This window comes from Charadrius vociferus, unplaced genomic scaffold (genome assembly GCF_000708025.1).
Source record: "Charadrius vociferus isolate BGI_N301 unplaced genomic scaffold, ASM70802v2 scaffold92, whole genome shotgun sequence".
Classification (NCBI taxonomy): domain Eukaryota; kingdom Metazoa; phylum Chordata; class Aves; order Charadriiformes; family Charadriidae; genus Charadrius; species Charadrius vociferus.
Window position 1 is genome coordinate 4,673,488 of NW_009647874.1, and position 26,459 is coordinate 4,699,946.

The following is a 26,459-nucleotide window of genomic DNA, read 5'->3' on the forward strand; positions in this document are numbered from 1 at the left end:
TCCTAGCCTCCACGCATGCTGGGCAGAGGCTGAGAAAGAGAAAAATACAGGGAAGGGGACAGGCTTAGAGGGCATTGGCCTCCCAGACCATCTTTCAGTCTCCAAGTGACTTGATGTTTTGCATACATGAAAAGTGTCTTGGCCACACGTCTTTGAGAGACCCTCTTTGTGCCCCCACCAGCATCAGCTGCTGAGACATCAGTTCCCTTCCTCCTCATTTCAGCTGCAGCATCCTGCCTCCCCAAATCTGAAAGTCAAACCCTGCTTCCGCTCTCGAAGTATTCAAGTCACCCTCCTGAATTAGGCTGGCTGCAAGCAATGAAGCAGTGAGATGGTTTTCTTTAATTGTCCTTTCTGGAATTCATATGAAACTGTGGTACTCAGATAAAAGCTTGCGAACCTGAAATCACTGAGGAAAAAAGACAAAACTCCTTCCAGAAACGTGTCAAGACTGATCTGAGATGCAAAGCAAGGAGAGCACTAGACAGGGATCTGATTTTCCCCTGGCCTCTGCCACTGATTCACTGCAATACTCTCTGCAAGTCATTTATTGTGCATCATTGTGCCCATTGATGGAGGAAAAACAGTATTTATTTCCTTTCACAGAGTTGTCCTGAGTCTTACTAACCACTGCTTGTGAAAATCTTCGGATGAAAGGAATCGTAACAGTTCTAAGCTCTTAATATGTATTACTTACTGTATTTTAAAACAAATGTCATCACACTAGGTAGGAATTAACATTCCAAAGCCCATAGGGTGGGTACCTTTTCATACACATATATATAAAAGTCATGAAGTGACCTGCCTCAGAGGAAAGCCGACTGAAGACAGGTGAGTTTGGATTCACTCACAGGATATTTATTTAGAGCCAGAAGCCTTGATTTTGTTTTGATTTAGTATTTTGTTAATATTGTGATTGCTATGCAGTTTCTACCTAAGACCTGTGATGATTTTTATGATGGGAGGGAAAAAAAAAAAGGCTGATAACTTAAAACTTTATAATGTGGCAATTTTCAGCATGTGGAAACAGCTACAGCCTGTAGCTTTCAATGGGGCCCCATATGGATTTGCCATTGAATTCATAGGTATCAGGTCAAGCTGTATGGATCCGGGCTTGCGAATACTCAGTGTTAGTGTCAGAGCTCAAACTGAGCTACTGCGTGGACCCAGCTCCGGCCGTCGGTGTTTGCTGGCCTGAATAAGCTCCCTCAGGACAAGGGAGTCTTTCCAATGACACAAGTGGACGACTTGTGTTTGTGCATCCATGCAGCCTGGTTTGCAGTAGAAATACAGGCTAGAGAAAAGGTCACACGTTATTAAAATCAAAAAGGCATTTCAAGCGTTAATAGCATTGTGTGATGATTGCCCACTAGACTCGTGGCATGTTTGGTATTTTAAACCCTCGTGGGGGGAAAAAAAACATTTGTAAGCCATAAAAACTGCTCAGTTTAAATGTGTTCACTAGCAAGGCAAGTACAGTCAATGTTTTTTCCAGGTGATAGCTACTATCTGATGATATTTTGGGATTTTATTAATAAGCACAACTGGTGCATTTATTACTAAAGTGATTATGTGCCATAATCACACCCAAGAATTAATGCAGAAGTATTATTTCACCAGCAAAATCTTTGCCTTGCATACTTTCAGCAGAGAATTAACGGTCATATTGCTTGATTTTTGAAAACTCATATTTCCAAAAGCCAAGCAAAAATCGCATTGCCTTTTGAACAGAGAGGCAAAGGATGTGTGCACTCTGTAGCACATTGGACTTCGAACACATATATATTTAAAGCAAATGTACTGTACCTTCTCATTGTAAAGACATGCTATGGGTGTTCAGGAGGGGCCATGTGAGAAAGCAATATAAAAGTGACAGGGGCTGAAAAAGGTCCCAGGCTGCCAACGGGACCTCCCTGCTTCCGAGCTCCCCAGGCTCAGCCCTTCCTTCTCGATGTGATGGTGTAGTGGCACACGAGACGGAGGAGACATTCAGCTGCAGAAGCCTATATCAACCAAACAAGGAGTAAATAAGGAGCAGATGGGGCTCCCATCACTTGCTTCTCCTCCCACCACTACTCTCTGAAGCTGCTGGCTGCCCTCCATGCTGGGGGTGAGACGGAGAGCATGCTGGGGGTGAGGGTACCTCTGCTCCCCAACCCATCTTCAGCTAATGCCATCCCTGTCCGATGCTTTGGGGTGGGACCTTTTGGCACACAAATTTTGCTACGGGGCTGTTGAAAGTCAGCACTGATTTCTTCACATTTTGCAAACCGCTGTGTTTCCAGGTCTCCTGGGGCAGCTGAGGAGAGCCATCGCCATGATCCACGCACTGCTCTTGCTAGGCCTTATGGCCCTTGTCGGTGAGCTGGGGTTTGGGTTTGGTTTGCTGCTGAAAGCACCTGGGAACTGTTTACAGATGGACCACGGAGAGGAAGTGTGCAGTCAGGCCTGAGGTCCTCTTTCTGCAGGGCACTGTAAAACCCTGTGTGGCTGAAGGTCCTGCGTGGCTGAAGGTCCTTGGCTGCCGTATGAGGCTGCTTGCTGCCCACCTGCCTCCTTTAAACCAGCATGTCTGGAGTATGGGACTGGCACCAAATGGGAGTCACAGACATAACTCCTCTTGATTTTCCCAGCTAACCTTGTCCGATCTTTTTGCCTACTCAGAAATGGTCTCACAAATGCCGCAGGCTGTTTTGGGAGGCTGTTCATTCCTCAGTTACTGAGGAGGCAGGGTAATTGGCCCAGGCTGAGGCAAGCACTCTCCTGAATTAATTCCTCACCAAGTTACAGAGGGACACAGGAGACATTCCCAGCCAAGATGCTCAGGTACTGACGGCTACCATCTGACACATCCTGGACATCAGAGGGCATCAAATGGGAAAAACCCTCTGAACTAAATGCAGAGGCTGTGGTTCCCCTCTCCCACACCAGCCTTTAGACCTAACAGGGCAGACACCTATTCATCTAAATTGCCATTAGTGTCATTTGCTTCAACTTATTAAATTAGGAAAGAACAAATTTCTGTTCTCTGGTTTTCATTGATAACAATACTGATGGAGAACAGTGGCAATGATACAAACATGGCCAAGATGAGGTGATGTAGATTATGGGTCTGGATGAATCCCTCATGCTTGACTTGTAGTCACTTGCAGCACGCTGTACAATATTGCTGTGAGATCTTATGTGTTCAAACACCTCCGTTTAATTTTTCAGCTCCATCCATGAGTTACAGTTGCTATGGCGATGTAAGTGCTCTTCAAGCCCCCACGATCTCCTGTACAGCCGTAAGAGCCCCAGACTGTGGTAGGTATCATTCGTTGCTTCATTTGTCATCCTGTTTGTACCTGACAGAGAGATGCTTTGCCTTCCATTAAATGTGGTGCAACTATTCAGTTAGCCAAAAGGGAAAAAACAACACCTCCCCTCCCCAAATGGCAGGTGCTGTGAAACCTCCAGATCTGATGGGAAGCCAGAGGACAAACCTCAGGTCCCACAGTCAGAATCCTCATCCTCTAAGCAAAGGGAAACAGTGCAACCCCTTTTCTGTTGAAACGACTTCTTCATCAGTCAGGCCTATAGCATCAGCATCCTCACAAAACCCTGAGGCCTGTCTGCTTAAAGGGGACGGTGCACAGAGCCAGGGCCTGAGTGCTGGTGTGTTGGCTGACCTGGCCAGCAGTGATCTGCCAGAGACTCATTTTGCAGGGGAAAGGTCCCAGGTGTGTAGCCATCCTACCTCTGGGTGACCCGTTTTTGGTAACTCCCTCCCATTTCCCTTGTTCTTGCCTTGTGTTATTGCCCCATGTCACTGCACAACTGGCTACATCAGGTTCAGATCTCCCTGACCTCCAGGGACTTTGCCATGTACCTTGGACGTAGATGCCTCTGGGGCAGACACATGATTGCAGGTGTCCAAGTGTGGATCTAAATTCACTTTCTTGTTTTCAAGCTATCCCAAAATTACTTTAAAAAACACCCCACCTTTCTATACACAGACTAATGATGTAGCTATTACTGCAGTTTGGATGGTTGGTAGTGACGCATCTCTTGCTTTTACCAAATGCGTTGTGAAATGTCACTTTTCCGACTCCAGAGCTGCATTTCCAGAGGTGCAGCGGCAGAAGAGGACCACAAACATGCAGTCTCACCTCCTGAGAAGCCACCCTCTTCCCCTCGTCATACTCGGGTACTGGCACGGCAGGTCCCCGGCCATGGCCAGAGCCAACAGGGCTGTGCTTGCTCTTCAAACACCACTGCCTGACTCGGTGTGGTTGCGTTTCCTTCAGAACTGGCGTTACTCCTTTGATACACGTGCTTAAGGTGAAAGCAAGGGTTTTGGATGGGAGGGTGTGTAATTCTGCCTTTTCCTACACCGCAGGACTTGCCATGGTACGGAGGACTGCTGAGGCAGACATCGTACGCCTGAGGAAATACGAGATGCCAATTAAGAGAGTAGCCAGAAACCTGTGCTTGGACCCAGCACTCATTGCTGCCATCATCTCACAGGAGAGCCGTGCTGGCCTGCTCCTGGACAACGGCTGGGACCAGGGTCGGCACAGATACGGCTTGATGCAGGTACATGGGGACAATAAGTATGAGTAACAGAACAGTAATGTTAGCGTATATCCCAGGACTTTCCCTTAGCGCCTGACTGTTCTGTGTTCGAGGCAGCACTTAAATGTGTTCCTTCTACATCAAAGGCTGTGCTTAAGTGTTATCCTGAATCGGTCACTTCCGTGAGTCACATCCCAGCAGGACAAAGAGGGGGAAGATACAGTGGTGGTTGTGCTCAGAGTGAAACCCATTTTCTTGCTTGACTTTTCTAGCTTGGCGGGCAGCAACACCACCCTTTTGGAATGTGGGATAGCGAAGAACACATAAATCAGTGCTCAACTATCCTGGTTCTTGCAATTAATGAAGTACGGGCAAGGCATCCTAACTGGACCTGGGACCAGCAGCTGAGAGGTATGCAATGGGCTCTATGCCAGAAAGGGACACGCTCAAGGTTACATTTAGAATCGAGGAGGGAAAGTTGCATTACCTGCACTGTCAAGACATGAATAGCTGAGATTCTTAAACCAGAAAGAAATTAACAGCCCTCTTTTACTTTTCTCTGTTAGTCCTTTGGTTTGCAATTTGCATCTCAGTGTGCACATTGAGGCACTTTCGTACTGGTTTGGGTTCAGCATGGTATCCTACATGCTGGTCTGTTAGTGCATCTTTTTTACTGGCATTTAAATATCCTAATAAGATTTCTAATAACATTTAATTAATACCAGGTGACAATTTGTTGTTTGTATTACAATAAGGCAGAGGCCCCTGAGTGATGGGAGTGCTGTGCATTCATCGCTGTCACTTTTAAGGGAAAAAGAGCATCAGTCTGGCAGATTTTACAGCATCTTTTACCAAAAAAAACCAAAAACAAAACAACCAAACCTAAAAGTTTTCTAGTTTAAAAGAGGCAACTCAAAACAGCAGACTGGCAAGAGGTCTGAATATAGATGCAGTCTCCCAGCTCAAAACATTGTTCACAGGCCCCCGATGTTTCTGCCTGCAGAAGAGAGACTGTGGTGGGACATCAAGATCCTTGGTAGCTTTTCTGCAGTAGGAAGCAGTGGGAAACCAGCCCAGCCTGGGAGTTGCTGCAGCAGCACGGAGGCACCCCACGTAGGGCTGGGTGAAGGTGTCGGACACAGCCTCGGCAGGTTGCCCCTTGACTTCAGTGACAAGCGCCCACAGAGGGCCACTACATTGAGCACCTGGGCCACTTCTTGGTGAATGGCCAGATCCCAGACCTCCTTAAATTCCCTGGAAAAGGCATCGTGCTCAGTGAACATTAATAGGTCCCAAGTTATCCTCTTTTCTGCTCATCCTACAAGTGAAATGGCTGTTAGGTGGATAAATAAGGTAGAAACCAATCAAACAAAAGCCACTGGAGAAGGCAGAAATTGAGGCACCGCAACACAACAGGCTTACTGTGGCAGGCTGTTAAGTTGATTGTATCAAGGAAGCTTGGGATCCAGGTTTGCTTATAGTCCCTATTATCTGCCTGCTGGTTGGTTCACCTTCTGTTATTTCTTGCTCTCCCATCCTTGCCCTTTTAGATTACACTCTTTTCTGGGACAAGCATGCCATTCCCACCTGCATTTGGAAAGAGTCACGGGTTCCTTCACCACAGAAATAAGGCTTTTGCAAAATCAGTCACTTTTTGTCAATAATGTGCAATTAGCAATTTCCCAAGCAGTTGTGCAGGTTTGGTGAGATGCATGGCCCTTTTGGCTAGGAATTTTTGCTTTTAAATCTCTATTTCTTACTTATAAGCCCGTAACAACTCCTTCTTAACTCTTTCCAGGGGGAATCTGCACCTACCGTGCAAAGATGGGCAACCTCCAGGTCTACGAGGAAGACCCATGCGACAGAGACAACTACTACGTCAACAGCGTGATTAGGCGAGCCCAGTACTTTAAAAGACACGGGTTCTAGCTCATAAACCCGCCCCGCCACCGAGCCTCTCCTCTACATAGACTAGCCCAGTAGTGATTGTAGTACCCAGAGCAGTTCCGCAGGTCTCCTGGCAGGACCAATGCTGTTGGCAACAGCACCTTGCTCGCTCCAGCAAACCCCAGCTCCACACTTGCCGATGAGCAAGCTCAGCACTGCCTTCCAGGGGACCTGCAGGGAAGAGAAACCATGAGCTTGGGGCCTTTGAAAGGCAGGCGAGGACAGACCAGCGATGTTTAAGTGCTGGGTGAGGAAGGTGCCTCCTCTCATTCAGAGCTGAACCCAGGGCTGTTCGTGCGTCCCACAGTTGTGGGTGTGCAAGCAGCTCTCCATGGGCATCGGCTGTGCTCTTCCCATCTTCTCCATCCACCTCCTTCTCTCTCCCTGGCCAACATGGGGGAGAAACCCCCAAACTGAAATCTTCCTTCCCCTTGATTGTGATAGCTAGTGGACAATGAAGAGACTGCTTAACGAGCCTCTGCTCTCTGCATGTTTCTGCACTAGCTGTGCATTCCCATGGCCAGCCTTGTGGGGGGCAACACTAAACACGCTTCTGTTAGTCTCCTGAGTCCTGGAGACCACAGCTGTGGAGGGGCTGGAGACCTCTTCAGGGTGAAAATCAGCCTCACACAGGGGCAATGCTCTGTATGGGAAGTACTGCAAGTGCCACAGCAGGCACGCAAAACACCTTTCCATTAGAAAGCAACCCTCTGAGCAGGAGCCAGCCCCGTAAGTACCCACCTCAGGGGCTGTATCGCAACAATAGTGTTGGCAAAAAAACCCCACAACTTTTGCTGCTTTAGGTTTGGCACCTTTATGCTGGGTTTCCTCCAAGTTTTAAAGTGTTTCAGCATCTGTCCCTCTGCCAGGAATCCCGAATTCTAATGAATAATAGTGAATTTGCTCTGGGTTTATAAGCTCTGTTTGAAAGTGTTCTTCAATGTGGATGGGTCTGGGTGCAAATTTAGGTTTATTGAGAATAATACCGAGAATAAGAGAGAAAATAAAGATAAATGTTGAATCCCAATCTTTTTTTTTTTTTTTTTCAACTTCATGGGGCCCGGTGGGCAGCAAACTGCAACTCGAGCAAATAACCCAATTCAGTACTCTTGGAATGGGTCTAAAACTCAATTTTGAGAATACGGAGAGGAAAATGGTGCTGCAGACTGGGGTGGGTGAGAAGATCTGGGCTGGGAGGCAGGGTGTGAGGTAGCCCAAGCTGCACTTCTCACCATATATCTGTGAACAGGGAAATAAAGATATTCACATTTGACCTTTTGAATAAGCATTTGGGAGTCATCAGGGCACCTTTGTGCTGGCTGTCACCGTTGCCGATGCAGAAAAGGTTTGCTTGGTGGTCCCTGCCCAGCAGCACAGGGCTGTGTTGCACATGTGCCTGGGCTGCCAGGCAGGCTCAACGCAGGCAGTGTGAGAGCTCATTCGGATACAGCTTTGGCAAGTGGAGCAATTTTAATGCTGTGCTCCTTGTCTTGCCAGTAACTCATCTGCTTACGGTCACAGCAAGGACTGTGCGTGATTAACATATTTGCAAGCAAACTCATTTTATCATCTCTGGAGACCAGAGGGAGCTCTAGGACATCGCTAATGTTACTGATTTTTTTTAAGGCTACAGAAAACAGTTCAGTGTTGAGTAACTGGCAGTATTAAACCATATATTATTTAGTCTTCAGTGAATTCTGCTCTATACTAAGATAATTTTAGTAAAACCATTACTTTGTAATACAAATTTGTGAGATATATCACATGGTTTGATCCCTTGAACTTGAAATAGCTTATGTAAAATTCATAGGTTGAAGTCTTTGGTGCATTACGTTATATAAACATTTATGTTATACAAACCTCTTATGTAAAACCTATGAATGCATTTTTGGTAGATCAGTATAAACTTCAAATGGGGCAGGGAATCTCATTGCTGCCTACATGTATAAAAGTGGGGTTTTTTAATTTAGAGGGTTAACAAGAGTGGAGCTTTGTTTGGTTCCCTTCATGACATCTTTAATTGCTGTCAGCAGGCTCCCTGTCATCACTACTGGTGTTGCCATCCCTGCGGATCCATGAGCTCCTCAGGAGTTCAATTGCTCCATGTGTTACCTATGAAGCTGCGCTTCATGTTATGGTAGCAACAGCTAAGGGCCTGCGGTCCTGCCTTGTGGCTTCTGTGGCATTGCTACAAACACTTATTTATTTTTTAAGTCTATTTAAAAGTCCTGATTATGAGAATTCCATATTTTGTTTCAAATATTATTTTAGGGTATCAGTACTTTGTCGTGAGTGAGGAAAATCTCTGCAGAAAATGAGTTGAAATATAATTGCTTGATAAATTGGCAGGGAGGGGTAATTAATTAAGGAAAGTTTAACACTGGCGCACTGCCTTAAGATTTGATCAAAAGCTTTCCTGATAGTGAGTTCAGATTGCCTTTCCCCTCCAATCTATTTCTGGTCACCCATGCCCGTGTTACTGGAAGTTGCTCGTCTGGCTGGCGTACGCAGGGCTGCTGCGGTCGCACCTTTGGTCATTCCTTTGACCTGTGGCTGATTAAAAAAAAAAAAAAAAAAAGGCAGCTTGCAAAGCACGTTGTTCTAATACCAAGTAACATATCAGAAAAAGCAGCAGCACGGGTGTATCGGGTCTGGCTGAGATGGAGTTAACTTTCCCCATGGCAGCCCCCATAGTGCTGTGCATTGTGTTGGTAGCTAAAAAGGTGTTGGTAACACACCAGTGCTGAGCGGTGCTCACACAGCATCAAGGCTGTCTCTCCAACATTCCCGCCTCACCAGTAAGCTGGGGGTAGGCAAGATCTCGGGAGGGGACATAGCCAGGACAGCTGACCCAAACTGACCAAAGGGATATTCCATACCATATGACACCTGCACAGCAATAAAAGCTAAGAGAAAGGAGAAGGAGGGGGAGCATTCGTTATTACATTTGTCTTCCAGAGCAACTGCTACGCATACTGAAGCCCTGCTTCCCGGGAAGTGGCTGGACATCACATGCTGATGGGAAGTAGAGAATAAACCTTTCGTTTTCCTTTGCTTCCACATGTGGCCTTTGCTTTTGCTTTATTAAACTGCCTTTATCTTGACCCATGAGGGGTTTTTTCCATCTTATTTTCTCCCCACCTTGTCCTGCTGAGGAAGGGAGTGATAGAGCAGCTTGGCGGGCACCTGGCATCCAGCCAAGGTCAGCCCACCACAACAGGTAAGGAAAAAACATCTGGTAAGGAAAAAACATCTGGTAAGGAAAAGCCGAATCAGAGGGGAAAGAAAGATCCAGGTAATCACAGGCCAGGGCACCTGGCTGCAACACCGAGAAAGATGCTAGAGTAAAGGATTGAATGATTGCTTCGTGAACACCTGGGGGACCACAGAGCAGCAAGAAGCAGTCAGGAGGGCTCTGGCAGACTGTCTCAGCAGGGAAAAACCACCTCAGACCAACCAAAGTCCCTATCTCACTGGGTAAGTGGCCAAGAGAGAAACCGTGGTTGTACCATATCATGAGCTCGATCAGGCAGCAATCGGAAGTGCCCTTGTATGTGAAGCGCCTTAAGATAGGTACAAAAAGCACTGATTGTCAGCAGCTTGTGGTCAGACTGTTGAGACATTTCAAGTGGAGCCTCGCAAGCCTGTCCTACATCAGTTTCTCTCAAATTTGTGGTCAGAAAATGAATGGTGAACTATCAAGAGCTATCAAACCATGGGTGATGGCCACACGGAGAGGGAAAACAAGCACTTCCACTAATGGTTAAAAACTATGAAAACCTGTTAGTTTTCAAAGTACTGAAATAAAGTAAACACAGGTGCAAAACACTGAGGAGCCCAAGCAGGAGTATAAACAAAGAAGGAGCAGGCAGGCCACCATCTGCAGAAAGGGTTGGGGCAGGGGGCGGGGAGACAGCGGGAACTGAACAAGTCAGTGCCAGGGCCGGGGGGAGGGAGGAAGAGAAAAACAGAGGAGGAAAAATCCCATTTAGGGTTTTGTCTTTATCATAGCACTGTGTATGAAGCACCTGGCGTAACTCTTCTCTCAGCTCTTCAGCTGTCAGCAGCAGTGAGGCTTGGCTACAGCCTGTCGCACCAACAAAAACGTGCTCAGGAGGATCGCAACTCAAATGGAAGGTACAGCCTGTAAGAAACAAGGACTTAGATTTTCTTTTTTTTTTTTCCAGAAAAGAGAAAGAAGACACAGTTACAATTTTCTAACATGCAAAAGGAACGGAGGGCAATGACCCTCGTCCTTCCCTTCCCCTTGAGGGTAAGGCAAGTCGCATTGAGTTTGGCAGCAGGTTCGTGTTGGATACCTCCAAAAACTTTCATGGTGATGAAGCAATGCAGCATTCACTGGGCGTTTTAAAGAAGAAGCAAGACCAACATGTTAAAGTAGCTGTATGTCATGCTACCGGAGGGTGAGGAAATGCAATAGGTGGTGTTTAAGGACCTTTCCAGGCTAATAGCGCTGCATCAGAATGAGCAGTCAGCAAATCAAAAAGACAACAAATTACAGAAAGGGAAGAAAAATCTTCTCTGTTAGGGTCCTATGCTTTGGTGTTACAATCCCTGTCAGTATTGGAAAATGTATCTAAATGTGCTTCTTACAAAAAAAACAGCAAATGTGAGGTGGCAAACTTTCTCTCTCACCAACTTGTTAAGCTGCCGGCCATGTGGGCTGATCCCTTCATGGCTCAGGCAGGGATCTGTGTAAAGTCTGGGGCTGCGCTGACCGGCTTCCATAGACACCAGGCAGAGGGAGCAATTAAACAACCTGTTTCAGCAGTAACTGAAGCAGTAGGAAACCACTGCCAAAAGCAAGTTCCCATGGGCCAGAGGCGTAAGCCACATGGGCAAACAGATTGCTTTGATGACTGACTGGAGTTGGATCAGTTTGAGCCACACATCCATGTCTTTCTCTCCAAGAGATGCAGAAAACAAAGGAAAATGCCACCACAGCAATGCAGTGCAGAATAACTGAGTTTGTTCTGCTCCGTTACTCATTGAAAAAGTGGGCTGCGATTTCCTAGCCAGCAACCTGTTCCCAGGACAGTGTTTCTCTGGTGGTTGCCTCAGGCGCACTCAGGACCACTACCCAAAATACTTGGCTCATCTTACCAGGTTTTCTTCCTGATAAAAACAACCACATGTTTTATCCAGGCCAGAAAGGGCAACACTGGCTTCCCTTTAATCTGGAGATGTCGGACAAATATGAGAAATGGGTAATACTGGTGGTCGGTCAACCCTGAAGTCTCTCCAGCAGCAGCAGGAGGAGACGCTGCCTGGGGAGGACACATGAGCTTGGCTGCTTTCTGCAGTCCATTTTCCTCCTATGGCCCCAGCACCCCCAGCTGTTTAACAGGAGTGGCAGGAGACATGTCCACCCTTTGTATGGCGCTGTTGTCCATGAATCCATCCAGTCGCTTTGGGTATGTGCTGGTGGTGTTGGCCTCCACAGAGGCAAAGCCATGTCTGTAGGTTCCTTGATAATGCTGGTTTGAATCTTTATAAAATCCTATTTGAAGACCTAGCTATACTTCACCCACTGACCTTTCTCCATGTACTCACTGAAACCACCCCAGAAGACCATCAGGAACCAAGGCAGGATTGCTCCTTGTGGGAGCTGGGCTGCCTGTCTCTCAGCTGACAAGGTATATCGATCACCTCAGTGATCTTACCTTTAACGTACACTCTCCTATATGGCCCAGGGACAGGCACCAGCCTGTGGTCCCAAGGACCCCTCTGGACACAGTGCTGCAGTTGAGGGTGACAGGCTGCCTGCTCTGCTGTGGCACAGCTCTGTGCCCCCAACTGTCCCGTCCAGGGCAGACTCGCTGTCGAGGAGGCTTTCTATTTGCTCCAGTACTTACTATTTATACTGAAATAATCTGGCTCCTACCAACTGTCCCAGGGTGGGAAAGTCCCCACAGCCTCCACAGAAAAGACTGGCACAAAGGCTACAAAGGACTACTAAGGCTTTGTCACCCTGAGTGCCCCTTTCACACTTTTTTCACCAAGCAGCCCTAACATTCCCCTGGCTGCTTTTGATGTATTTGAAGACTTTTTGCTAACAGTTTGAGCATCCCTCACAAGGTACTCTCCAAACCCTTTTCCTTGTTTATGTGTGACCTGTGTTTTGTGCCAACTTACTACCAATTCTCATATGGACAAGTTTTCATTTCCTGCATAGAAGCCTTTTTCTTACAGCAGTCCCCTTAACTTTTCCTTTGGGGGTGCAACATTTTGTTTTCTTCCGGAGTTGTGGCATCCTTTTAGTGCGGGCTTCTAGCACGGTATTTTTGAATAGCGTCCAGGATGCTGCAGCCTTCGTTGGTTGGGGCTGCTCCTTTTTGCTGGAGATCGTTGTCTTCCTTGAAAACAAATACTGCCATACTGGATGCACATGGCCCGCTTTTTCCCATTTCAGTGTTAAAAGGGATCATATTGTGGGATTGCAACCTCAGAGCAGTTTCCCACGAACACTCCTCAAATGAAGCCCTTGTACCAATCCCTAGTACTTGTTTTTGTGGGTTCACAGACCAGCTCTTCCTGGAAGTAGTGATTTATTGCCACCAAAAATTCTGCTTCTGCACCTCATCCTGATGAGGTGCTGATCCAGCCTATACACAGGCTCCCAGTCATACCACCGTCCTGTATTTGCTGCTTCTCTGGTCTCACTGACCACTATCACAGCCCTCATAAAGGATCAATAGCACAGTTCTACCACGGCATTTTTATCTATAGACACTGGGATTCCCACCCACAGTTTTTAGGGTGCTTCTCTTTTCCTGTAACATTTTTATGCTGTTACACTTTTATCCTTCACATACGGCATCACTTCTCCACCTCTACATCCTACTCTGCTGTTCCTATAAGGCTGGCAGTGGTGTAACTCATTGGTTTTCTGGCCTCCACCAAGTCTCTGAGATGTCTGCTGTCTCAGGTTGTCATTTGGCACCAGGCATTTGGGTTCTTCTGGCTTGTTTTTGAAGCCTCTAGCAACCGTGCAGAAGCACTTTTAAGTTTGCCCTCACTTCGTTGCTTAATATTGCACATACCAAACCATTGACACTGTATTTGTCTATTTTGTCTTTAATGATAAATAATTGTCTTTAACAATAAATAATTATTGTGATCGTGCTGTTTATTTCCCTCCTGATTTTTTCAGAGGTAAACTGAATGTCAGCCATGTCCACCATGTAGATCACATCAGTTCAGATCAGGTAGTCCTCTGCGTCTCTCGGCTTTCCCCTGCTTCTAGTGGAAATGCTCCTCTACATCCTCTTTGATTTCCAGTGCCACAGCCTGGCAGTGTTACAGCTCAGGTGCAGCCTGCCCCTTCTAGGCTGTTCCTCTTGTCCATTAAGTTTCACCAGTTCCTTACATGCTTCAACTATCTATAAGCCCCTCCATTTCCCCACGAGGCCACGGTGCAGCCTCGGGACAAGGGACCTGACCCCAGTGCGGGACCTCCCAGGACCCAAAACATGCTGCCTCCCTGCCCCTGGTTGGGTAACCTCCCACAGTTTAAATGGGTTTAATTGTTTTGGGAAGCTTATATCAGCCTAGTCTTTCCCCTGAAGGCATAACTAGGATCACTCATTTCTTACCCTACCCATATTAAGCTAATTAGCAATAGAGGAGAGATGTTCAAGAGCATGAAATAACCCACACAGTGAGGACACAGATGACCTGAGACTCTCTTGTGCCTTCACCTCATGAGCTGCCCTGCTGCAGCCCTCGGCCTTCCAAAACCACCTAATTTCCAAGAAATGGAAATGTTTCTTGTTGGAAGGCAGGCAAGGAGAAAATTGTTCCCATTTCTGTCCTTTAAATCAGGTTTTATTTTATGAATTCCCTGCCTATTCAGCCACACCTCAGTTGATTCAGATCAAGGAATTGACAAAAGTTCAGGAGGGGGTTGGATATATGCATGGGTACAGAAATCAGGAATATAAATTCCTGTCATAATAATTAAAATCCTGGCAACATATTTTTTGTACCTTTTCCTTAGGAACAGAGACAATGTCTAAGAAGACATGGCCGCATGCTTGAACCACAAGGGCTGTATTGGGGATCACGTTATCCCACAAATATCTTCCCTGCAGCATTTAATTGCCGGAGGCTGTCCTTCCCTCCTGCCAGGCACAGGAGAGAGTAAAGACTAGTTGCTTCCTATCTGATCCAGTGCCCTGCAGTCTGGGTTCTGGGTAAATAAGAATTGTCTCTCCCATGTGACTGCTGTGATCAGTGAAGAGCTGCCTACTGATAGGTCATGGATACTGTTTATTGACTGGATCGTTGCAACCCTTGCTATATGTACTATAGGTAGGTGTCATGCACTTAACACATACCCATACTATTTCCATAGCAGGACTGTCAGGTTGCTCTATACAGAGGCTGCAGAGCTAGCTGGGCTGTTTTGGCCAAAGGTTGATGGCCAACAGTTCAAAGTCGTGCTGGTGGCCAGCTACTCGGGGCATCCCTTGGGGACTGATCCTGCAGCTAGCACTGTTCTGTGTCCTCTATACCAACGTGGGACAGAGAGCAGTGCCAGCAAGTCCACAAGTGCTTTGTGAGACGGGACTGACAGAGGAATGTGGACAGGCTGGACAGGAATCTCATGAAATTCAACTACAGGTGGTGCCAAGTTCCTCACCTGGGACGAAAAAGCCCCAGGCAACAGTACATGCTGGAGACCAGCCAATTTGAAAGCAGTTCTGCAGAGAAAGCCCTGGGGGTCCTGGTGGACAACAAGTTGACCACCAGTGGTTCCTGCACCCTTGCAGCAAAGGCAGCTAACAGATTCCTGGGCTGCATTAGGAAAAGCATCACCAGCAAGTCCAGGGAACTTATCCCCCCCATCTACTTGGCACTTGTGCTGATTTTTGGGCTCCCCAGTATAAAATGGACCCTGATGTGCTGTAGGCCAGTGCAGGCCACCGAGCTGGAGCACAACTTATACAAGCAGAGGCTGAGGGAACTAGGTCTGCTCAGCCTGGAGAAGACAAGGCTTTTGGGAGACATTTCCAGACACCTCTGTGGAGCTTATAGAGAAGATGGAGTCATACTTCTCTCGTAGATACACAGCAAGAGGGTCAGAAGAAACAGTCACATGTTGCAACAAGGCAAATTTGGACTTGATAAAAGAAAAGTTCTTCCACCAAAAAAAAGTGGGTGGTTAAGCACTGTACCAGGTTACACAGGGAGGCTGCAGAATCTCCATCCTTGGAGGTGTGCAAAACTTGACAGTGCAAGGCCCTGAGAAACCCAATCTAGCTTCAAAGTTGGTACTGCTTTGAGCAAGGGGTTGGACTAGAGACCACCCAAGGTCCTCTCCAACCTCAGTCACTCTGTGCTTCTGTGGCTTTATGAAGATGCAGCAAGAAGGGAGAATGGAAAATGTAGATCTAATCTCAGCACAAGTGGTGAGAGACAACAAAGCATGATTGTGTGCCCCACCACCAACGTGGCCTCTAACTCCTGCAACCCTGCCCAAGCGATAACGAGATGGGAGGTGGTGTTTAACAGCTGATTATTAACACCTAATTGCTAATACAGCCCCGCTAACAGCTACTGTACCAAACACTGCAAACTTAACAGCTACTTTGCAAGCAGCTGCACACCCATGAATGGTGGCACTAGATGTAAAAGATGTGTTCTTTATGGTTCCCTTCAAGGAAGAGGATAAAAAGAAGTTTGCTTTCACTTGGGAGGGAATACAATACACCTTTAAGAGACTCCCACAGGGGTATAAACATTCACCCACAATTGCTTATGCCGCACTCTTGCATTTTAGTGAAATCAACTTTTGCCATGACTATAAGCCTGACACTGGATGCACGAACAACCTGTCTGCTGTAGGTCCAACTGCATTCAGAAGAGCAGTCAGGTGCATTAATAGTATGGTCTATTTTTATGCAACATATAGATTCTTTTGCCGGTGATGAATACACTAAACTGCAGTATAGCTATATAGCTTTAAAGATACGATTGCAGTCACAAGCTTGATTTCTCAGGTAAGCACTCAAGGTGGCCAAGGACAAATCTTACCAAAAGGTGTCCTTTGGGGGGGCGGGGGGAGGGGGCAAGAAGGACAAACCCGTCTATCTGTCCCTACAGTTTGGGGTTGAATACTCTCTCCTCAATTATGTACGAATTTGGGGTAATATTTATATTCCTATTGTACAACGTGAGTGGGTGGGACTGTGGTCAAGCCATCGTTCCTTGTGGTTGTACCGTTAGCCCTTGCACAAAGTATATCTTGCTCCTTGTGGTTGTGCTGTTAGCTGTTACACAAAACATTTCTTGTGAAAAGTGGAAGAATGGGACCACGCACCCTCCACCCCACTTCTCGCTCGTCCCCAGTGCCATAGCAGCACAAACCACTGGGTCCTCACCCAGTTTTCCTGTCTGCTCTGGGCACCAGGTGTTTATGGCTTTGCTACTGTTTCGTGCTTCCAACACACACTTGCTGAACTTTTACAGGCAGTCTCACTCCCCCAAGATGTGAAACTGTACCAATATATAGATGATACTCTGATTGGAGGAACTTTCCCTGAGATGCTGGGGGAAGCAGCAGCCGCACTGTGGCAAGCACTAAATAAAGCAGAAATTGAGATTCCACATGGAAAACGTCAGGGGCCAAGTAAAGAAGTAAAGTTTTTAGGTATTTGTTGGATGGCAGCCAGTGCTGTGATTCCTCCAGATAACTTAAGAAAAAAATCAAACCGCTGCAAATGCCCCAGTCAAGGAAGGAGTTGCAACAATTAATAGGATATTGGAGAAAGCATCTGTCTGGATTTTCTATTATTTCCCATCCATTTTACTCACTCTTCTGCAAAGGCAAATCCTGGCAGTGGAAATTAGAGCATAACGAGGCAGTGAAAACTCTAATTGAAGAATTAAAAACATATTGGACACTGGGACCAGTGCACCCCTATGACCCTGTTAGAACCAAAAGGGGTTTCGCAGTACACACTGCTTACTATAACCTGTTCCAAACTGTCCCCAATGGGCCAAAAAGACCTTTATTGTTTAGCTCAACTGCATTTAAAGAAACAGGACAATACTCTGAATGGGAAAAAGGACTTTTATCTTTAGTCCGACAGTTTAAAAAGTTGAGAAAATACACCAGGGACAACCTGTGCAAGCTAGAGAACCATTTAATTTACTAGAAGCAATCCTAAAGGGGACTGGTCCCCCAGAAAGAGTTGCATAAAAACCCACTATCAGAAAATGGTGTGCCTACCAAACAGGAGTTGCAGAACATACACAATTAACTGAAGGACACACTAAGGTCTCCGAATTGCACATGCTTATAAACACAGACCCTTTAGCATTACAACAGCTTTCAACCTTCACCCATTCTGGATGCATCTCACTGAGGGTATACCGACAGAAAATGTTTGGTTTATGGATGCTTCAGCAAAAAAGGTAAATGGTAAATGGCAATATAAGGCCGTTGCATTAGATATTACCACCAGCAAACAAATAATAGAATTAGTGTACGATGGATTTTTCCTTCTTCTTAATGGCGTAAACTGTTCAGACTCTCTGTGCCAAAACAAGTCTTTATTTTCTTTTACAGCACCCGCAGGATGGCAAACGGAAATTCATGTTACTGTTTCAAACTCTGACAATGCTGCTTACACCCATTGCAGTCTTCTCTATTAGCATTGGGAACTAACCAATGGCTTTTATTGGATATACTGTCTCAGAGGGAAAGAATGAAAGGGACCACCAATTGATTGTGGATACACTTGGTGCAGCCCAAAATAATGTTTCTCCAGCTCTTAATCCACGCTCAGCTGTGGATGCAATCTATGGTAGCAGCAATTATAAAAGAAGGTGAAGAGAGCACCTTACCCACTGAAATTTAAAAGGTAATCTGGGACAATGCAACTGAATTTGAAAGAGAATTCCAATCCTGGTGGTATTTAGTCATTTTTACTTATGATCCCATCAACAATAAGGCTACAGCTTTATTGTTGTATAACGATACCTGATGCTTTGGTATACACCATATACCCAATCATTGTGCCAGGATTAAATCACAATGGAGCTATACTCTATCCATTAGAACATAGACTATGGGCCCAACAAAATGGAAACAAATGGCAGACTGTTGATATTAACGCATGTGTTGTACTGGAACAAAGATTTATTTATGAGAGTAACACCATCAAAGCCCAAGACGTTTGTCTTGGCACTGAACAAAATGTTTGTCATTTTGAAATACATCCGGATGAAACCCCTGAAACTGTACTTGTATATATTGGGAAGGGATGTGTTTGTATAAGAGCCCTTTGTAATTTTGTATTACAACATTTTTGTATACAACATTACTATAGATACAAGCAATCACTCAAATATTTGCGTTTGTAACTTTACATCTTATTAATTGTTACAATCTCATTATACATTGAGTCAAGATTTATTGTCTACCACCATTGGAATGAATCTTACATTGGTGAAGAAACTACTAGAACATGATGACCTGTGTCAGCTGCTAGAATGAGTCCAAAACAATGGACACAAAACTCTAACCACTGTTCAGCATTATACAAAAGAGGTACACCATGTTTTGGAAAAGTGAAGAAAGATGGAGAACAACATTGGTGGGAAACTCTTCTTGGATGGTCACCAACAGCAATGGGAGTTTTTAATCTCATGCTTTACCCAGTTGTGATTAATGTGTCTATTGCTTATAATCATATTGTATATAAAAGTTTGGTACATGATAAAAAAAACAGCCCAGCTCCAAACCTCCAAAACATACAAGCTAATGCATAGCAAATAGCAATATTTCACTATCTACTTACTATAGACCTGTAAGCACTTAAATTACCAATATACTATTTATGGCACAGAGGCAAAAGGTGACCATACCACTACTCTGTGAAAATAAGATGAATTGAATATAGTCACGGGGTGAAGTGTGACAGTGTGCTCCACTGCCAACCTGACCATTGTCCCCCGTAGCCCTGCCCAAGCGATAACCGCCCGTGGTGGTCATAATGGGTGCATCTAGTTGTGATGGCTGCATCCAGCTCAATGTGGTTTTGGGGAGACAGATAATGAAATAGCCAAGGGCTAACTTGAGCAATGCGCCCACCTAACCACAATACTGGTACTGTGGTTGACATGCAAATATGCCTATAAGTCAATCACCTTACCCCCATAAATACTGACCAGCCCAAGAGCCCTTTGAGCTCTCCTGCACAGCAGCGGGCTGCACGCCAGGATCTCCCTCTGAGTAGGAACTCCTCTCAAGGTTACTTCTCGAGATTCAGAGATTCCTTGCAGCAACAGATCCTCGGTAAGTGACTAATAGCATGCTAAACTTTCTTAGCTAAGTGATATATGGGATTGATTGCACATACATAATCCTTCAGACATAAACTGTTGGCCAAATCTGGGACTAGGAGTGGATCCAGCCACACCCAGACTCCTCTCTGAGAAAGAGTTTAGAAAACAAGGGGGTCCTTCCTGAACCTTGACTCAACGGGAAGGTCTCCCTGACAGTTCTGTCTGACCCTGTCCTCTATGCAGTAAATAACCAAGTTTGCCTTGCCATCAAATCTTGCTAAAACACTGTCACATTTACTATCAAACATTGTTAAATCCCTGTTTTATATCAATAACTGTATCACTGCTTCTCTCTATAAGTGAAGTGCATCACTCCATCTGCGACGTGAAGGAGCTGCTTGCACAGGTGCTGCACAGGTTGCTGCACAAAGGAGCTCCCAGCATTGGCTCTGGGAGCATCAACATGGTTTAGGCACCAGTCATCCAAGGGCTGGGCAAGAGAGAGTCAGTAAACAGTGGTGCCAACACCCCAAGTAAAATAGGACTGGATTAAAACAAGTCAACTAGCATATTAAGTGGCACTTTGGCATCTGTAGCCCTTCTCCCCGCAAAGCTGGGCTTTGCTTGTAGAGGTAAAGAAGCAATGCTTTCAGAAGGTTGTTTTGGGTCCCCTCATTCCTCCGACTGCAGACTACTGGGGAGAATAAACTGCAGGGGCAGAGAAGAGCAGAGCGGCTGGGAAAGGCAACACTGCAGTCCCACCATGGGAGCACAAGCCCTCCAGGAAAGGTGAAATCGTGGGGCCTGAGGGGGACCTCAGAAAAGACAAAGAGAGGGCGCAGGCACAAGTTCAGCTAATGTGGTAACCACAGCAGCTGGGTAATAACCAGCTCAGTGTTATTTGCCTTGCTCCAACTACAAGTGGGTGGAAATCCCCACTCCACTCTTCATTATCAGCTTCTCCTTCCGTGAGATTTCCAAGACGTAGTGTTAAAATATCAGTCTTCTTAAGCAAATATGCCAGGTCCACGAGGCACTCCTTGCCCAGGTATTAAATAACAAAGGTAAACCTGGAGGAGCAGCGTGCCGCTCATTCCATCGCAGCCAGCCTTGTGCATCGGCCCCATCTTGTGAAGATGCTGTCAGAGGCGGGACGAGATCCTGTGCATCCACACCATCGAAATGGGGCTTGCAAAGAAGGGCATTGGCGGAACAAGTCAGTCCCACCACTGACAAAATTGTGCCAAACAAGCCCTCCTGTGCTTTGCTTTCTGCCCCCTACACACTCTTTGGAGACTGACCGCAGCCTGCAAAGACACAAACCAGACTCCACCACCCACAGCAGGTGATACTTTTCCCCCTTGCATATTTTTGACATGTGTGGTGGCAGCAAAAGGGTTGTGAGTGTGCAGAAACGTGGCTGGCGAGCAAAGGGAGGGAGAGGTCTCTTGAGGGCAGGCGAGGAGCTTAGCGGATGGAGGCAAGGGGCTCCAAGACTGTCTGACTTGGGCAACTGCAGGAAAAGAACCCCTTGCTAAGGTGACACCAGTATCCTCAGCATTGGTGTCTCTCCCCAGGTGGCAAACACAGTTTTGGTGATTGGGAACACCTGGCTCATTACAGTCCCTCTACTCGCAAGCAGGCGTATGCCAGAAACCTCTCGCCCTCACAGCAGAGAGAAATGTTGAGACAAAGGGTTGTGTGAATCATTTCAGAGAGATATGTTGGGCTCATTAAAAGCTATTATGAAAGAAAAAAAGAGCTGAACCAACAAATCATCCTTTGTTTGGTTTCTTTTTTGCTGTCAAGCAATATCGGCAGAGCACACTGTCACAGGAGAATCCACCCAAGCAGGGGCAGATAAGCCACCATTGCGGACACTCAGGAGAGTGCTAGCCCAGGCAGTAGGGCTGCAAGCCCCTCTGTCCCAAGTACCTGAGGGTCAGTCCCAGCCTCTTTTCTTGAGCAATAGGGACATAACCCAGGATGCCGGGACAGGACTGGAGCAAACAACTCCAGAACAGCTGGATTGCTGGGTCTTTAGCTCAGCGCTCACCATGGCTCCTTCCAGGAATAGGGTGTGAAATATCAACTGTAGGTGGAGAGACGCCCAGAGAAAAACAAGATGTTTTTTCTCCCTTTGGAAATCCGGGAAATGCCACTCCCAAGAACATACTTGCCACCACGCCAATGTCTATAGTGCAACAGGTTCTGTTTACATGAGAAAAAAATGCTGTTAAGTTTCACAAAACCACGGCACAATACAATTCATCACAGTGTCAGATTACCACTGAACGGAAGGTAGCTTCCCTATATATTAGACTTCCCCAAACCTCAGTTCTGTGCCAGAAGCTGAGCTGTGGACAAGTAAGATACCACCACTCAGGGTAGGAGCTCTTCTCATTCCTTTCGGCAATACCCTCTCCTTGGCAGCCCAGGGGCTGCAGCTTTTTGCTGTGTGAGATTTCTGCTTCAATAAGTATATCGAGATTTGTCCTGTAGTTCTGAATTTAGGTCACCTAAATTTAGATGGCTCTCAACCATACATGAGCCTATCTCCCTAGGCTTCCCTCACAGACCATGAGGGAAAATGCGTGCTCCTAGAGTACAACTCACCCTAAAGTAGATAGCCGCAATGATTTAGACAGCTTGCATCTTGGAAGTGCCAATTTCTGAGTATAAAGAAGGTCTCAGAAGATTCAGGGAAAAGCTGTGCAGGTGCAGTGAAGGCGGTTTATATACAGAATAAGGGCAGGGAATAAGGGCATTCATGGTGGGAGCGCATCAGCACAGGGCACTGAACTTTACTGATTTCTTTTTTTCTGAATTAAATATTGGGGTTTGAGATTTGAAAGGAAGTCACCAAGACGTCGTAGAAGACACAGGTTTGAAACACCAGCAGAAATTAGAGGTTACAAGTCTTTTGTGAACAGCTGCAGCCTGGTTTGTGCGGGGCAGCAGAGGTGCCATTGGGGTCTCTTATAAAAAAAGATGCGACTCCATTTGTGTATCGCTTTGCCAACCCACCCAAGAGAAGTACCCCAGCAGCTCAGAAAGAGTTTCTTTGGGCTTATTTGGTGGGTAGTGAGATATATTCATGTCTTCGTGCATGCCAGTGCTGACTGATCAATTTTCCAGGCTGTTCTGCGTGCTCATGAAGAACCACCCCATGTACCCGATGCTTGTGCTGCTGGGCCTCGCTGCCCTCCTGGGTAAGTCCGGTGTCCCTCGCTGCCTTGCCCCAAGCAGCCAGGGACAGATGCCCCGTAGCCAGGAAGCAGAAGACATTGATGCACATCCTCACCCCATCCCAAAAATCTCAGTTGCCACTAGACTCTACTGGAGGAGAGAGCACTTGGGTTCTCTTGCGAGTCTTGCAGAAGGAGGGGTGACCTTTGAGCGACGGGTGGGCTCAGAGTAGTGGATGCAGGGCAGGACCTTCCCTCCTCTCCATCAGAAGAAGCGGCAGAGGAAGCCCCACGTGGCCCCTGCACCCCGCAGCCTGTCCTTTCTGGGTTGCAGACTCCCCTTGGGTTTTCCCTGCAGTCACAAAAGGTTTTTATTGCTTGAGCCTTTCTGTATTGCCTCTGCAGGTGCCTCCCAGGGCCGCACGGATTGCTACGGCAGTGTAAACAGAATTAAAACCCCTGGGGCTTCATGCAAAACTGCAAAGCCAGAGGGTTTAAGCTACTGCGGTGAGTATCCCTCTTCTGTCAGACAGCTCCATTTCTCCGTGGCACAGTAATCCCAAATCCTTCACATTTCCAAAGTGCTGAACACACGCTCGCTGCTGAGCCTCCATAATATCCCTATAGGTGAAGCAAACAAAATTTGGCTGTAACTCTGTCTGTATTAGAAGGAGAGCGGCGAGAGACAATTCTGGGGTTTAAGGGCTACTAAGAAAATAACTTTGATTTTAATTACAGGAGTTAGGGCTTCAGAAAAGATTGCTGAACGGGACCTAAAAGCTATGAATCGATATAAAACACTCATTAAGAAAGTTGGTGAAAAATTGTGTGTTGAACCAGCCCTGATCGCTGGCATCATCTCCCGGGAATCTCATGCCGGCACAGTACTGAAGAATGGCTGGGGTGACAATGGAAACGGATTTGGTTTAATGCAGGTATTTGCTGATACTCCACTAAAACATGATAAAAAACAGCATATAAATAAAAGTAAGCCCCCTAAATATATCATCAATTACAGCAGGGAAATGACTTCTTTTTGTTTTGATATTTCTAGGTTGACAAAAACTCACATAAACCTGTGGGACAATGGAACAGCGAAACTCATCTTATGCAGGGCACAAAAATACTTATCACGATGATAAAGACAATACAGGGGAAGTTCCCACGCTGGACAAAGGATCAACAGCTGAAAGGTAAGGTACAGGCCACAGGTTTTGTCCAGGAGAGAAAAAAAATCTTTGGGACAAGAACATTCTGACTTAGTTCTCGTGTTCCCCAAAAACCGCATTTCTAACAGGCTGTCACTTATCTTTTCACCCCTCTTTTATTTCACCAGCAAAAGACAAGCTTTGTCAATTCTGTGTTGTTTCTGCCTTTCCTTAGCACAGCAGCCTTGCTGAATTTCCACCACCACGTGGCAAATATTGATACACCTGAAATCTAGTCTATGTGAGAGCTGAGCTCTCCTTACCTGACCATGAGGAATCTCCTACAGCCGTATAGGTTAACAAACAGCTCTGTGTTTTACTTGAATGGGGCCAGCAGTTCACTCCATATCTCTGTTGACGAAGGAGTGGAGGTGTTTGCTCACAGGGAATCGCAAAACTGTGCCACACCACGTGGAAAAGCTGCCTGCTTCAAAGCGGGCTGCGCCCCATGACCCCCCTTGGACCACTGGGGTGCCACGGCGGGCTCGTTTCCCAGCCTACTCAGATACCTCTGCTTTTCAACACGCTGTACGGAGTAGCATATACGCATCTGTGAGACAAAGATAATGCAGTGCACGAATGTGTTTTAACTCTCTTTTGAGAGCAGTAATTTTCAAGGATGCGTGAGAAGTTACAAGGATGTTGGATGGGATGTGATGTGATGTGATGGGATGGGATCCCATTCTATTCTATTGTGTTCTGAACAAGCTCGCTGTAAATGAAGGGTTTGTGCTGGGCCAGGTAAATGGAATGAGTTGATCAAGCTGCAAATATCTGTGAACACAAAACCTGAGGTATCTTTCCAATGTTTTGGTGGATTCGGGAATAACTGTAAGCTGCTTGCAGAGCCCCACTTCAGTCAGAGAAGCTCCAATAATGCTACCTACTCCCCTTCCAAAGTCCCCATAAGTGAAAGCTTTCAAAACCAGTAAAAGCAGAACACATCAGGCTGGAGTTTTCCCTATTTCTTTTAAGTCTGTATGACTTCTTTTGGTATTTTATTTCAGGTGGGGTTTCTGCCTACAACGCTGGTCCTAGAAACGTCCAAAGCTATGACAGAATGGACATCGGCACCACCCACGACGACTACTCCAACGACGTGGTTGCACGAGCCCAGTATTACAAGAAACACGGATATTAGACTCAGGAATCTCTACTGAGTAACTTCCTTACCATCACCTGCATGACTCCCCTGAGGGAACCAAGACTCAGAGCAGCTGTACCCTGCAAAGCCATACAGATGCAAATGTACAGGAATGATTTACACGAATAAGAATTTGCAGACTAATGCCATGAGTTTTTAAAACAATATTCAGTAAGACACCAGTCAGGTAGTTTCTTTACAAGCAATAAAGTTTGGATTTTACAAAAGGGGTATTGCCAAATTCTTAATAATTTGTTCTGCTATTTCTCTGAGTTATGAGGACTATCTTGTTTTGCTATTGATAATCTGCTGCCTTCCAGATCTTAAAACACAATTCTGCCAAAATCTGTCATTCTCTTAAGAAATCAAAAGGCAAAATACTTCCTTGGGTATTAGCTTCATGATTTATTTTTTCAGAGCTGCTCAATATTTACGTTATACTGTGGAGTAGTCATTTTTTTCTGAATGCTAATTTTTCATATAAATGCATAGAATAGAGATGGATGTTTTCAGTCGTACAGAAACAAGCAAAGATAAATTGAATAAAAATGTTATTAGCAAACGAAGCAGGACTTCAATGTACCCATATTGTTATGTGTGTTAGCAAAGTTTGGATAAGCGTGATGTTAATTTTAGGCAGATAGATAAACTGAGAAGGGAACAGGATGAAACACATGTTTGCTCCTCATAAATTTGTTTTCCCTCTCTGCTGCTTGTAGAATAGCAACACTCTGAAAAACAGCAGTCTTTGAGTTTGGCATATTTTGGTTCTCCTATTCCTCCTAGACCTGGAACGGAACTATTTTGGGACTGGAAGAGTGGAAAGGCAAGGAAAGGAGAGGGGTAGATGCCTGCAGAACTGAGTGACACTCATTTTCCACAGCCAAAGTAAGAGTTGGTTTTGGTCTGGCAGCAAGCAGTGCAAGCCATGCCTGTCCCACCAGCATTCTGTTTGCATGCTGAGGGGGCTTCCTTTATTCTTCCATGATGAACACACCTTCTGGGACTGGGAATAACTGTATGTCTAAATAACTAGAAAAAACACTGTCTGCAAGTGTCTTAAATGGACAGGAAAATGCAATCCAAACCCACCAACAGTGC

The 26,459-nt window shown here is 46.0% G+C and overlaps 2 protein-coding genes across 2 annotated transcripts; both read left to right on the forward strand.

The window, feature by feature from the left end:
* The first annotated feature begins 2,317 nt into the window (after positions 1-2,317).
* LOC104284721 (lysozyme g-like) lies at positions 2,318-6,483 on the forward strand. The gene is made up of 5 exons (XM_009883087.1): positions 2,318-2,360; positions 3,214-3,303; positions 4,379-4,575; positions 4,827-4,965; positions 6,353-6,483. Exons 1-5 carry the CDS (start codon positions 2,318-2,320, stop codon positions 6,481-6,483), a joined length of 600 nt encoding a protein of 199 aa, XP_009881389.1.
* Positions 6,484-22,972: 16,489 nt separating this feature from the next.
* On the forward strand, positions 22,973-25,355 carry LOC104284722 (lysozyme g-like). The gene is made up of 5 exons (XM_009883088.1): positions 22,973-23,030; positions 23,412-23,513; positions 23,745-23,941; positions 24,061-24,199; positions 25,222-25,355. The coding sequence occupies exons 1-5, from the start codon at positions 22,973-22,975 to the stop codon at positions 25,353-25,355; spliced, it is 630 nt and encodes a 209-aa protein (XP_009881390.1).
* Positions 25,356-26,459: the final 1,104 nt, after the last annotated feature.

What these genes read in the sequence shown, in the direction of transcription:
- LOC104284721 (XM_009883087.1), top strand. Translation starts at nt 2,318, where the DNA reads ATGATCCACGCACTGCTCTTGCTAGGCCTTATGGCCCTTGTCG. An exon ending in CGTAAGAGCCCCAGACTGTG is followed by an intron (nt 3,304 to 4,378) that starts GTAGGTATCATT and finishes CCTACACCGCAG; the next exon opens with GACTTGCCATGGTACGGAGG. An exon ending in ACAGATACGGCTTGATGCAG is followed by an intron (nt 4,576 to 4,826) that starts GTACATGGGGAC and finishes TGACTTTTCTAG; the next exon opens with CTTGGCGGGCAGCAACACCA.
- LOC104284722 (XM_009883088.1), top strand. Translation starts at nt 22,973, where the DNA reads ATGAAGAACCACCCCATGTACCCGATGCTTGTGCTGCTGGGCCTCGCT. An exon ending in AGAGGGTTTAAGCTACTGCG is followed by an intron (nt 23,514 to 23,744) that starts GTGAGTATCCCT and finishes TTTTAATTACAG; the next exon opens with GAGTTAGGGCTTCAGAAAAG. An exon ending in AAAGGATCAACAGCTGAAAG is followed by an intron (nt 24,200 to 25,221) that starts GTAAGGTACAGG and finishes ATTTTATTTCAG; the next exon opens with GTGGGGTTTCTGCCTACAAC.